General features: G+C 44.0%; 1 protein-coding gene across 2 annotated transcripts in view; it reads left to right on the top strand.

Annotated features, from left to right (window-relative positions):
* LOC114859090 (plexin-A1-like) overlaps positions 1–13,941 on the top strand; it is a 143,693-nt gene extending 129,752 nt beyond the window's left edge. For both annotated transcript variants that reach the window (XM_029156980.3, XM_029156981.3), the window contains exons 24-33: positions 832–898; positions 2,621–2,767; positions 3,321–3,480; positions 3,849–3,952; positions 4,051–4,147; positions 5,417–5,607; positions 5,955–6,124; positions 6,241–6,453; positions 7,801–7,951; positions 9,426–13,941. In XM_029156980.3, the coding sequence (XP_029012813.1) occupies positions 832–898; positions 2,621–2,767; positions 3,321–3,480; positions 3,849–3,952; positions 4,051–4,147; positions 5,417–5,607; positions 5,955–6,124; positions 6,241–6,453; positions 7,801–7,951; positions 9,426–9,521 (1,396 nt within the window). In that variant the 3' untranslated portion in view covers positions 9,522–13,941. The remainder of the gene's footprint in view (positions 1–831; positions 899–2,620; positions 2,768–3,320; positions 3,481–3,848; positions 3,953–4,050; positions 4,148–5,416; positions 5,608–5,954; positions 6,125–6,240; positions 6,454–7,800; positions 7,952–9,425) is intronic.
* Positions 13,942–14,316: the final 375 nt, after the last annotated feature.

A 14,316-nucleotide genomic window follows, 5' to 3' on the forward strand; every position in this document is an offset into this window, starting at 1 on the left:
ACAAACATGTTTGACAGATGAGGCGCTAGGGTTTGGGTCACCGGTTCCTTCTTTCCATCATTCTGATAGACGCTGATTTTTCAGCTTTATTCACCCGTGCAGTTTTGTTGCAGGACTTTTGAGGGACTTGGCCTTTCTGTTGTTCTCCTCTCACGTGATGCTCACAAACTGTTTTTCGATCTTTACAAGGAAACATGTGCTTACTTCCTCTTTATTTACATGGTCATCTCTTTATTCCTCAAGTAAAACAAATCTACCTCAAACTGAAACCAATACCAGGTCTGAGTAATACTGTATGAGCTACAGCACATCATGTTTAAAGGGTTTTCTTATCTGAACTGGCCTTGTTTATAAAAAAAAAAAAAACATGTATAATATAAACTCTTTTTAATGTTGCAGACGGTAGTAGCCATCACTATATTAATAATGGAGCAAAAGGCTTGGAGAAAGGAAACTGAAGGAAAGTTACTTATATAAGTCTGGACAAAGTTCGCTGAGGTACATGTATTGTCAAACTTGTGCAGGGAGGAGGCCAACTCTGACCTGCCCTTTACGAGTAGCTCTGTAGAAAATACAAAAGCAGCTGTAACACCCAACGGGTCCTGAAGTGTGAGGCGTTTGCAATGAATTATTTCAAATTCATTTCACCCAGAGAGTCTTTTGGTCAGAGCCAGCATGTAAAATACGTCCACAGGCAAGAATAGGATTCAGATCCTCCATGCTTCACCAGAACACGCGCAGCTCAGGGAATCACACACCCAGAAACTTTATAATGTTAATTGCCAATGTTCTCACAAGCATGTTGTTTTCCTCCTCTTTTCTTCTTGTCAGGACGGAGTCTGTGGCCGAGAAGATGCTGACCAACTGGTTTACGTTTCTCCTGTATAAGTTCCTCAAGGTGAGAGCAACCACAGCATTGATCATTGACTGTCTGTATCAATGCAGACTAAGACTCGTACTACAACACGAGTGCACAAAGGTCACCAGAGCCTCTCGGCAGCTCGCGTTGCCTTTTAGTCCACAGATCCTATCCTCGGCCATAATTTCACTCTGACATGTCCTTTTCACTGATCTTGCTGTCGCTCTTTTAGCTCGCATCGTTCTCTCCCTCTGATCTCTCTTTTCATCTGTGTGGCCTCTGCCGTCATTATTCCGCTGCCAGTCTCCCCTCAGCCTTAAGGTCGTTCGCCCCGGCGCTGGTGGAGTTGTGGGGGTGTCGCTGTCACTCATACTGTCCTCACGCGCCCCGCGTTGGCTCTGCTTTGTGCCTCTCACATTCACAGATCTGTTTGTAGTTTAAGTAGTTGAAGTTTAGCATTTTGCTTTCTATTATTTACCTTTTTCACAGTACTTTTTATTGTGTATTGCTTTTCCTGGCTATTAGTCATATAGAAATCATAAGGTTTTCCTATCTTTTTGCACCAGGATCAATCAATATCCTTAAAACTACAGATGGTAGTATACAATCAGGGAAGCTGGAATGTGGCGTACAAGCAGTAAAGGGGGCTACGGCGAGCGTCCAACGGCCGAGAGTTGAGAAAGCCTGACAGTGTGATGTGTGCTTGCACTGGCTCGTTAGCAGCTAGTGCAAGCACACAGATTGGCCCAGATGCTAACGAGGCCGGTTAAGCGTATGGTGCTGGCGAGAAGATGGAAGAAGCGAGGTCAGAGGAAGGGGAGCAGGGGGTTAGAGGTGGGTGCCTGAAGACGGGAGAGCAGATCTACAGCATAGCAGTTTGTTGATTATAGAAATATGTCAGATGGTCCAGTAACAAGAAGAGAGAACGACACAGAAAGGCAGAGAAAGACTGTGTGACATGTGTTGGATAGACAAACGTGAGCTGTTGAATCTGCCTGAAGGTGAGACAGACAGACAGATAAGTACTTTCCCCTGTTGTCTTGGACCCAATGCATCACACACACACACACACACACACACACACACACACACACACACACACACACACACACACACACACACACACACACACACACACTCAGTCTGAAGTGTCTCCCTGAGCACTGCACGGTCGATCATTAAACTCTCGCCAGGATGAGTATCGGCCGTGATGTGTCCTTTCTCTCCCCTCTAAACTGCTGCTACTTGAGTCGGGTGTTTTTTCCTTGGGCCCAAGTGATGACTAATGACACTATTGATTGGCAAGTGTGTTTGATGGAAGAGAGAGGTGGTGGGGGGTGCGTATTTATAACGTGTGTGCCTCCTCACATAAGCTTGTTGTTGACATAAACATTTGGCGATGACTTTAAAGATTTATATAAAGCAGCTTTGAGTGTTTCAGGTCCATAAAAAAGGAAACGAAAGAAGGAAGAAATTAGATCTTGACCCTTTTTTTTTAATATCTGTATATATTAATATAATCCATCTCCAATCGGTTTTCAATGCAATTTCACTGTTTGATTGTCTGATTTAGATAAAAACACAATAATCCCCTCAATTAATAAATAAAGGAGGCATACCAGGTTTTACTCATGAGCCTCCAGTTGGAATCAGCATTGCAGATTGAGCTTCTCTTGTTTTTGTTGTGATTTGCTGGACAGTTTTTTTTTTGCTAAGAAGTGAATGAATTGCAGCCTGTCTCCTTCTGTCTTGTCCCTCTAGGAGTGTGCAGGGGAGCCTCTTTTCATGCTTTACTGTGCCATCAAGCAGCAGATGGAGAAGGGACCCATAGACGCCATCACAGGAGAAGCCCGCTACTCCCTCAGTGAAGACAAGCTCATCAGGCAACAGATTGACTACAAAACGTTGGTCAGTAAACTCCTGTCTCCAGGCCTGTGCCTGTTTGGTGTGAATCGCTGCATTTGTTGTTAAGTTTTAGTCACAGTCGACAGTGACGCTATGTTCTGGGAGAGCAGACTGTAGTTAACCAACAAGTAGCTTTTCTACGACTGTCGGCTGTGGTTGGAGCGGGAACGCGCTCTGGCCGTGAACTGGCCCAACATCTGGCCAACACTGACCGTGCTGCCGCTCCAAACAGAGCACTTCAGCGCTGGATCGGAAACAATATACACACTCGTCAGCCGGATCCGCCGCGTTTGCGTTGGTCCGCACCCAAGTGTGAATTCTGGATTATTCTATATCCAAACCAACTAGGAGCATTTCCAGGTTTTAAAACAACAGCTGCAAACAAACTAGGTGTGAAAGTGCTGTCAAGTACATTCGAATGTACCTAAACAGTTCTCCAAACATCTGACGGGTTGGCAGCGCCGCAGTGGCTTCGCTGCTCGGGCCTCGTTGGTTCTCTCTCTCTCTGTCTCTCTCTGTTTCTGATTCGCTTTGTTTCCTCCCGTTCCCCTGTCAGACTTTGCACTGTGTAAACCCGGAGAACGACAACGCCCCAGAGGTGACGGTGAAGTGTCTGAACTGTGACACCATCACTCAGGTCAAAGAGAAGCTGCTTGATGCTGTTTACAAGGGCAGCCCCTATTCACAAAGGCCAAAGGCTTCTGATATGGACCTGGGTAAGACGCGCAGTGAGTGTTGTTGTTAGTTCTAGACGGGTACAAGTACAAGTACGTCTGTGCTGTTAAAGAGGACATTTGTTCTGCATGTTAGTTGACCAGACAGACCCCAGAGTTGAGAGACTCATCCCTGAGTCTAGCCCTTGATCAAATTAATGTTCATGGAGGAAATGTCTGGCTTCTACATGTAAACTCCATATGTTCACCAGGTTGTTGATATCAGATATTCTTGCTAGTGGACAAAGGGTCATCGAGCAAGCCAGAAATGAACCCAAACAGTAACAGCTGCAGACGCTGAAAGTCACTAAAGCGCTCAGTGCAGCTGAGGGTCAAACTTGCTTCTAAACCCCCGTTCCCTCTTGTTGAAGAATGGCGTCAAGGCCGGATGGCGAGAATCATTCTCCAGGATGAAGACGTCACAACCAAGATCGACAACGACTGGAAAAGGCTCAACACGCTGGCTCACTACCAGGTATGCGACCTCGAAGCGCACGCGTGCACTGAACGCTCCCCTGCTGAGAGGCTGCCGTAGGTCAAGGCTGGTGTGTGTGTGTGTGTGCGTGTGTGCAGGTAACAGATGGCTCCGTGATTGCCTTGGTGCCAAAGCAGAACTCTGCCTACAACATCTCCAACTCCTCCACCTTCACCAAGAGCCTCAGCAGATACGGTACGGCTCCTATTTTCCCCTTGACTTGATCCCATTTAAATCATTTTGTCAATGATTCCCATTTCTTGAGCTGCCTCCCATCCCCACGCCCTCTTACTCGCTTTCATTCACTATTTGTTTATTGTGGCCATGATTGGGCGCCGTTCCTTTTTCCTCCTTTTTCTTTTTTTCCTTTTCACCTCCCTCTCACTGAATGGCAATCCTTTAGAGCCATTGCTATCAGCCCAGGCCAAGGCTATTCCACGGCAATTTCAAAGCAGTCCGTAAATGACAGGCATTAAAGTAGACACCTCGATTCCCAGCTGACAGAGTGAAAGTGAGCGAAAGAAAGCGAGTGAGGAAGCCTGGCAGTCAGATAGACAGATAGTCGGAGGCCTGGCATCAATGAGGTACACTTGACTGGAAAATTAAACTATTTGGAAGATAAATTACTCCGTAGTAAAAAACGAACCCTTGTGTGATACTAAGTAGGTATTAGGGCCCGTGCATGCACAGCTGCTGCCGATGCTCCACTGAACTGCCCAAGGACAATGACAAGTGTTTATTCCTTGTTCATGCTCATGTGTTGTTTGCCACATAGCGTAAAATGTGGAAGTTTCCCTTTTTATTTAAAGCTGCAGCCGCTTTGCTTTTTTATAAATGCACTTTGTTTCGAGTTTGGTCGCGTGAGCCCGTGTGTGTCTGAACAGGCATAAATGTAGGACGTGATGGAGTCAGAGCCACTCAGCGTCCTGCTGGTAAAAGCAACAATGGCACTGGACGCCGCCCCACTCGGCCTCGTCCATTGCTCCATTCTTCACTTGCTCTTTCACCACTCGTTCTTCTGACCTTTTTGTCCTTTTGTCCATTTGGCTCACCCACAGCATCTTCCTGTCATCGCTTTCTCCTCTGTTCCTCTTAACCGAGCATAAAGGGACCGCAACATGCAACAACATCTCTCTCTTTTATCTCTTGTCCTCTTCTTTCTGTTCCTTTCGTCCTTTCTTCCCCAGGAGCAACAGATAGTTATCTCCTCCTGCTCAGCCTCACCTTCCTGCCTCACCCGCTCCCCTCCATCCTAAATGGAAGAGCAATAGATATGCATCTCTTTGCTTCGCTCTAATCAACTCTGACACTTACGCCATGAATAATGAAACAGACACAGATGATGTAGGAGGACGGGAGGGGGAGCAATTTTTACTGTTTTAATCTATCTAACAAGGTTCACTGAGCCACGTGTTTGCCTGACAGTGTCTTTCAAACCGTTCTGTGTTGTGTTTCCGGGTTTAGAGAGTATGCTGAGGACGGCCAGTAGTCCAGATAGCTTACGGTCCCGAACCCCAATGATCACTCCTGACCTGGAGAGTGGAACCAAACTGTGGCATCTGGTGAAGAATCACGACCACTCAGATCAGAGGGAGGGTGACAGAGGCAGCAAGATGGTCTCTGAGATCTACCTGACCAGGCTGCTGGCGACCAAGGTACAGTAGGACAAGAACTGAAACCTGATTCTACTGCATCTGAGTGGAAGAACTCCAAGATGGTGGAGGTAGTTTAGGAATAAAGCAGTGGGTGTAAAACATGAGGGAAGAGCAACTGAGCAGCCCGTCCTTGTTTCTGCATGGTTGTCTTTCAGCATCTGTCTGCCTGTATATCTCACCAATGCAGGTCTCAGTACCTCGATCCGTGAGTGGGACAGAATTAGTCACTGTTGCATTTCAAAATAAAGAATTCACAGAAATAAAGTTAGTCAGCTTTGGATCCGCACTTGTGGTGATGTAGTGCTCCAGCGCCCCGTCCTTCTTAGTTGTCACGCTTTCTTGTGCAGGGTACGTTGCAGAAGTTCGTGGACGACCTGTTTGAGACCATTTTCAGTACAGCACACAGAGGCAGCGCACTGCCACTCGCCATCAAGTACATGTTCGACTTCCTGGACGAGCAGGCCGACAAACACTCCATCACAGACTACGACGTACGGCATACCTGGAAGAGCAACTGGTACGAGCTCCGGTGCTCACACCTGTATCTGCTACGCCAATGAATACGTCTCAACTTGACTTCATCAATATCTGAATTTATGTTTTAACAAAACCTGTTTGCTGCTTCTTCCCCAGTCTTCCTCTTAGATTCTGGGTGAATGTGATCAAGAATCCCCAGTTTGTGTTTGACATCCATAAGAACAGCATCACAGACGCATGTCTGTCTGTGGTAGCCCAGACTTTTATGGACTCCTGTTCAACGTCAGAACACAAGCTAGGAAAGGACTCGCCTTCAAATAAGCTTCTTTATGCTAAAGACATCCCCAACTACAAAAACTGGGTAGAGAGGTAAGTCACAGCTGAACCCATATGAACTGATCGAATGAACTACAAAAATAAAAGCTCTGAATGGTAAATGTGAATGTTCTTTGTGAGCTGCTGGGATCTCAGTGGGATCACACTTAATTACACTGTTGAAGCTAAAAAAAACTATAAAACAAAGAATGTAACAGGTTGAACATGATCTCGTAGCATCGTTTGAAGCACTTTACTGAAGTCAGAGCTGTATTAAAGTAGTCTGAAGTAATTGCAGACATCCTGTTGCAGGCTTTCAAATGCATAGTGTTAAAAAGGTTCTGGCTATAATATTTCAACTTGACCTTGTGCATTAAGGTCCTTTTATTGGTTCTTAGTGTCTTAAATTTTTAAATTTGCTCTACCTGTTAAAAGAAGAACACATACACATAAAAAATAGATGCTCAATAAAAAAAACACTAAACATTCAAATTAAACATTCAAAATAAAAGATAATTAAACTTTAGAAAAAGCTACTTAGAAACTACTTAACTGTTTATGTAAACAGCCACTTTACAGACACCTAAAAGGTGAATGACATAATCAGGTTTGTATTTCAACATAAAGGCTGCAGAGTACATTAGGAGGTACAGTGGTACTGTATGTGATCAGGATTTATAGGCCCATGTTAATTGGATGCAGTTAATCCTCCTCTGTATATTGCATCTGAACCTCCGGTCAGCTCCAGTCTGCCCTGGTGCAGCAAAACAGCTTTGGGACCAGTATCAGGAAGTACTTTTTTATACACTATATTGTTCACACTGTGTGTTTGCCGGCCTGCCTCACATCCACCGCTGCAGCCGACAAGACTGAGTGGATAACTCCAAGGTTGTTATTACACAGACAGAACCACAAGAGCAAGTCATCATTCGGTAAACGCAAGCGATGGGATGGACATTAGCAGGCGAGGAAGGGGCCGAGTCTCTCACTGAATTAAGAGAAGCAGTGGATATTGTTGTCCAGGAGGCATCGCGATCAGGCAAACCAACATCAGCTGACTAATTTTGGCAACTTTATTTTGAGGATGTCTGGGAGGGGACTGGGATTTTATAGACAGCTGTGTCAGCTCTATTTACAGTACCATTTTATAAATTAAACACTGTAAAACGATATACAGTATACTCTATAGCCTTCGCCACAGTGGTTCTAGTGTTATCTAAAGCCTGCTTTACTGCTGATGGCATTAACAAGGTATCAGGCTGCACGTTCAGCCTAGTTCACGCTGACGTTTGACCTGACGAAGCCAACGGAACAATCTTTGCAGATTCAGTCACATGAAGTGGTCCTCTGTTGCATGCAGATAGAAGCAGTCCATAAAGCTGTGCCCACTCTCTCTCCAAGGTATTACTCCGATATCTCCCGTATGCCAGCCATCAGTGATCAGGACATGAGTGCCTACCTAGCAGAGCAGTCCCGCCTGCACCTCAGCCAGTTCAACAGCATGTCTGCACTGCACGAGATCTACTCCTACATCATCAAATACAAAGATGAGGTGAGCTGCCGCCGAGTGTGGAATGAAATCAGACATTTTTCAGAGGCGTAATTACTGGATAGCTGGGCGAGCTGAACGTTCCCCCCTTTTACTTGTCTTGACTAACACCATGAGGTCACTTTAATTCAATTACACTGATAACCAGTCCACATCGTACAGGCTGGAAGGTATTATCTCCATTAGGATGCACATTAGGCCATGTGCTCAATGCACCATCAGCCTAATGGAGCTTCATTGAATTTATGTGATTTTTCTCCCTGCATGTACAGTTTCCCACAACCACCACTGGTTGATTAGAGTTTAATGTTTTCGGTGCAAACCAAGAGAGTGTGTCTGTGTGTTTGTGTGTGGAGGGGGGTCCATTTGTTAAAGCCTTATACCTTTTGGACTATTAGGACTATCCTATTAGGAAAATAATCTTATGTGTTTATGTGAGGTTTGGAAATGGAAGATCAATAGGACACTCCTTTCTGATTCTAGATAGGAAGTAAAGTAACTTACATTTTAACTAGTTCTCTTTGTAGATTCTAGTAGGTGGATTTACTTCTTTCTGTTTGTGCTAAGCTACAGTAAAATTCTAAGTTGTTGGTGGCATCTTGTTTATGTTGCTTCCTGCTTGTCTGTAACTGGGTAGAGTACAAGGATCCTGTCTGTAGTGGTTTTTGGCATTTCAGTTGTGTGTGTACACTTTAAATGACACCTAATAAGTGAAGAATTATCCCCCTGCTCTTTAATTGCTCTCTTTCCTCTTCGTTCACACTCAGTTATGCTTCATCCTCTCTTATTACTTTTTCTTCCTGTAAGTCACTGACTTCCTCCTCCCCCTTCAATTATGATGGACAGCCCTACTGTATGTCCTCAGCATCTTGCTCTCACCAGCTTTATCATGCTTTTAACTTGCAAAAGCATGGTCGTAAGAGACTCTCTCTCAGATCTCAGACCTCTTGCTCCTCTCCATCCCTTCATACTGTAGCACCAGTATTACAGTGGTTGGGTGCAGCTGGCTCCATTCAACCCAAATGTTCCCTTTCATTACAGCCTATTATCCAGATGTAGGCAGCTGCACAGCCCCTGTCCCCCCTAACGCATGCCCCTGACCCCTAGATGCACACAAAGCCACATCACAGACACTCACATACACATGGTCAGACACATACACACAAAATTAAGGAGAACGCAAATGCACACATAAATACAGCCTTCTTGCAAGTGCTGCCCCAGCTCCTCCTCCCTCTGTTTGTGTCACACAAGCCTAGAGGCCAACACACAAATTCCTACACACACACACAGATCCCATGAGAATGCTTTTTCACACACACTCTGGCACCGACATGAGCCCTGCCATCCCCGTTCCTGCTGTCACTATTGGTTTAAAGTAAAAATGCCAACGGGAGAGCTGTGCGTGTCTGCTGCATGCTGCAGGATTGAAAGAGTTAATTGCAATTGTCTTATCTTTCTTTATATTTGTGTCCAGATCCTCTCAGCATTACAAAAGGATGAGCAGTCGCGCAGACAGCGGCTACGCGGCAAGCTGGAGCAGGTCATCGACACCATGGCCCTGGCTAGCTGAGGACCAGCCAATCACACGCCTTGCCTAGCGGAGAACTGGCCAACCAACACGCCTTCCCTGACAACCTTTTGATGCTCATGACTTTTTGACCCTTGACATTTGACGTCTGCCGTCATTACTCCCACAAACAACAATCAACAGCAGCAGCGGGAACGGCTGTAAGGACACATGCACCCAGCAGCAGCACACTGGAGAGACAGCAGAGTTTGGAGCCGAGGCCCCGCCCGCTTGGTTGGCTTCGTCTTTAGTTGTTATTCTTCTGAGCCACCAACCCTGCCATGAACAACCAAATCAACTGCACCCTCAGACTCAGCAGATAGGGACCCCAGCTCAGGAGAGCGTTTATTTTCATCACGGTCCTCATCACGTCTGGAGCCAGTCGGGTGCTTTGGCCACAATCAGGAGCAGCGCATGCACAGTGGTGACCAAAACCTCATCTAGCTGTTACAAATTTGAAAAGCTACGGGAAAGAAACAAGCCACTAGCTAGTCGCTTTCCTCAGTCAAGGCCACGGTTCAGACTCTGGGCCAGTAGAAATCCAGGAAATACAATACTTGATCTCTTCCTCATTTCTGTGGCTGTCCTCCACAGGGAGGTCAAAGGTCAGGGTCAGCTACAGAGCAGCAGCCGTAGAGCTGGTTTGAAGTTAGTGCGTTGCTCAAAGACTCTCCTGCAGAGCATGATGGCAACGCATACGGTACAGCAGGCTGCTGCCACTGCAGGGCAACCAGGAGGAAGGACTTTGCAGGGAAACTCCTCAGTACTGACTGTCCCACTCAAGACCCCCACCGTAGGCTACTACAGGACATTTCTAACTCCACAACTCCACATTTGATTTGTTACCGCGTTCTTTTCCCCCACTGCCTATTCTCCCCAGTGCTGTGCCACTTGTGTTACTGCTGAATTTGCACAACAAAGCTAAATCAAAAGAGAGAAGAGGATATACGAATATATATAGATATATAAATACGATCCTTTTGTTTTTGAAATGAAATGAAAAGTTGAAAAAAAACTTTTTTTCATCTTATTGTACAAAAAATAAGTTTGAAAAGAGAATTTGATATTTCCAAGATGAAAAATCATGAAAACACAAGGAAAAAGTTGTCCTGTGCCATGTTTTACTTTGAATGTTGTTTAGTGCAGAGACTTTTTTTGTTAAATGAAATGTGCTACGATGATAATGTTGTCATGCTTAGTGACTGACAGTGAGAGTTTAAAAATAGGTAAATGGCAAAAATCTCTATATATATTGCAGACACTTTTAATATTTCATAAGATCTTGGGGTCGTCATGTGCAGTGTCCTTTAGCTCTAAAAGCGAATGATGTTGAATCGAAGGCGGCCGTGATCTAACTGACTTTCAGTGCTTTTGTGTTTGTTTTGAAGAAACCAAATACATCAAGGCCCAGCCAGCTAATTGAAATGAGACAAAAATGGTTTTATTTTGAAGACCAGCCTGAGGCTTTGATGGCTAACTGCTAGAAAAGACACTGGACAGCTACTTAATCTACAATCTGGCACATGTGCTCTAACTAAAACTTTGTCATTTTTCTTTCTAGACTGCCCTTCGTGTCTCAAACATTTTAATTTGTGTCATCCACAAATGAAGGCTAGTTTATTCTATGTGCATAGAAGAAGGTGAAACAGTGTTGTCTGATTAGCTTTTGGCTTGTTTTCAGTAAAAGACATGAGCTACAGTGAAGGTTCCACTTTTAAAATGTGAATGTGGTTTTACAAAAAGATGACGATGTAGCTACAGTATCTATGTGAGTGTTTTGTACCAGTCGAAGGCCTTTCTCTCTTTATTTCCATTCTGTGGTTTTCATAGGAGTTTAAAAAGGTTTAAATGTTACTTCTCCAGTTTGTGCTGCTCCACATTGTAGTGCTTCAAAAACATGCCTTCAGAAACATTCCTTTCACCCATGTGTGAAAGGGTTACATGATTATCAGAGCAGGAAAAAAGATAAAGGAAAGGTCAACATGTTAAACAATCCAGGTTAATATACGTTACTCTGAAACAGACCAGACACATCAACAGGTTCATTCAATGATAAACAAACTGTTACTATTGCCTCAAATTAATTTTAGTATTTTTCCTCTTCAGTAGTGCTTCCCTTAGGTACTTTTCCTCGTGGTAGCATGAGAAAGGCCTCATTAAAATTAGAAATTACTAAAAGTATTTAGTTACATTATTGTCTTTTTCATTTCGAACCTCAGTTTTGCATCTTTTTTCAGATTCAGATCATTGTCACTGAAAGACACACCTGCTCTTCCAAACAGTCCAACAAAGTAAAGGGCACAATAGCAACGAGACTTGTGCTAACGTCGCTTATGGCACATCTACATGACACCAAGTCTGATCAAAATTTGTATTTAGATTTCTGTAGCCTGCAGTGTTATGGTTGCACCTGAAGAAATGCAAAACGTGTTGGAAAACATGTAAGTGAAATACTCCAGATGGACCAGAAACTGACATGGTCCAAGTGATAAATATTGAGTCACAACTGGTTTACAGCATCGGCTGAAATTGTGACAGCTGCATGTGGCGAGATCAGTCTGGACAGTTTACACCTACTGTAAGTCCCTCTAGATCTCTGTGCAGGAAACATTTTATAACACTCACTCAGTATTGGTTACATCATGTTAGCTGAAGCTATTAGATTGATGAACCTGATAACACTTCCCATGTAAATCAAGAGCAATCAACAAAAGACTTTTCATATAATAGGAATGTCATGTATAGAAAAATTAAATGTCTCAGCTTTTTCTAAACTTGACTTGCTACTGTCAAATACAAACTTTCCAAACCAAGGCCATTATTGTCGACAGCAATTTCAACATTTTCTGAACTTTAATCTTGAGCTACTGGCCTTCATGTTTTTATCTGAGAGTATAAACATGTGTCTGGAAAAACTGAAACGTACTGTATGTGATTCAATGCGTGAAGCACACGTCTACACAGGGTAACGTGACCTACAGGACAGCTGACCAAAGCTTACGTCATCCACAATAAGTGGCAAGAGATCGTTTTTGTCCACTCACGCTTCTTAGTTCTTCCACACCTGAATGCAGAGGCTCCCATATGGGAGATATTTAGTGTCTGTATGCTTGATGAATGTGGAAACTGACGTTGCTTCCACGAACAAGCACTCATTAACCTTTAGTTTAATTCGAATCGATGGCTAAAGCGTCTGGATCGCAGCGTTGCTATTCGACTGCTTTCCATTTGCTCAGTTAAAAATGGTCCTAGCGATGCTGGTGACCTCTATGTTTGGAAAGTAAATACAAAAAACCACCAGGAATCAGTGAGAAAGATGACACCTGGTGCTTTAGTTTCTTCCTTTTTTGATGCTTTCGGCTCCTCCACTTGTTCGCGTAACGGATGAAAAGGAGAGGTGTTTTGCATCTGCAGCGTTTGTTTTTTTTCCACTTCAATGTGCCGTGTCGGCCTCTTCCTACAATGAAATCAGTGCTTTTTCTGTACACATTCAAGTAAAGGTTAAAAATTGGATTAGAAATAATTTCTTCTGAATTTACAGCATTATGTCATTTATGCTACGCAGAAACTGTATTTAGCCTAGTTCAGCATACTGTAACATAAGGTGAGGCCTAGACCTACAGCAGCAGCCGTTCTCTTTTATTTTCTTTTGTGGGGGAAGTGATTCATGTACGGGTCGAAGGAAACATGTGCCAGTGAATTAGCCTTTAAAAGTTCTTTCACGTCATCTCATCTTCCGCAGTTTATGCTAACCCCAGCTAGGCTAACGTCATTATGACTCCTGGTAGAACACATTTATATTGTTCTTGTTACAACTTATCTCAAAATTGTTGTGACACATTGAAATCTGGGGGAAGCTTGTTAATGAATCGTGTCTTCTTTGTGTCCTTCCAGTTAAGCTAAGCTAACTGTAACCGCCTCCAATGTCATATTTAGCACACAAACTGGCAAACAATAAGACCAGCGTAAATTTCTTCATCTAACTCCACGAGGGAACTGGACGGTGGCGTTTCCCAGTTGTCAATTTGCTTGTCATCTTGAGGGATCTATAGCAGTACTGTACATGACACCACCTCAGGACCATGTCACTGAACACACCTTTAATCCCCCCCCCAGTAGTTCCAGCTCTCCAGCTTCCTTACCTGCTGAGTTCACTTTGAATAAAGTACATTTCAGAGAAGGACCATGGGACGTAAAATACCTTCACACACAGATTAAAGAGGGGGTAGAAAAAATACCTTAGAGTTTTAATACTTTATGAATTCTGATACCTTTTTAAAGAGTTTCAGACTTGAAGCTGCTGTGACAGGTTTTGGCTGTTTCACGCCCGTGTAAATATCCTGCTCTTTCCTATTTTGCAGATTTATTACGTGTAAATAGACACGCATCAAGGAGAGATTAAACATGTTTTTTGCTAAATCTGGTTCGTCTGATGTTTTTATTCCTCTTCCCCGTCCCCACCTTACCCCAAAGTTGCGGATTTTAAAGTTGTAACAAGTTTTAGGTTTATCTCGAGAGCACGTCACCACAGGAGAAAATGGGAGATCAAAGGCGGCGCATATGAGACTTAAATATTATTGTACCTCATCTGCTGTGTTAAAGCAAACACTTCCACATGTGTTTGATTTCCTCCCCGCTTCGCCTCATGATGTAGAAGAGGACGTGGACTAAGATAAGGAAAGGAATGATGCTAAGCCTTTACGTTGCAGAAATCCCTTCCTGATATGAGGCGGGACGATGACGAGAGGCTCAGCTTGAAGAATACGCTCACTCAAGCTCATCCACTCGCTTTCCTGTC

Source organism: Betta splendens, chromosome 7 (genome assembly GCF_900634795.4).
Source record: "Betta splendens chromosome 7, fBetSpl5.4, whole genome shotgun sequence".
Lineage (NCBI taxonomy): Eukaryota > Metazoa > Chordata > Actinopteri > Anabantiformes > Osphronemidae > Betta > Betta splendens.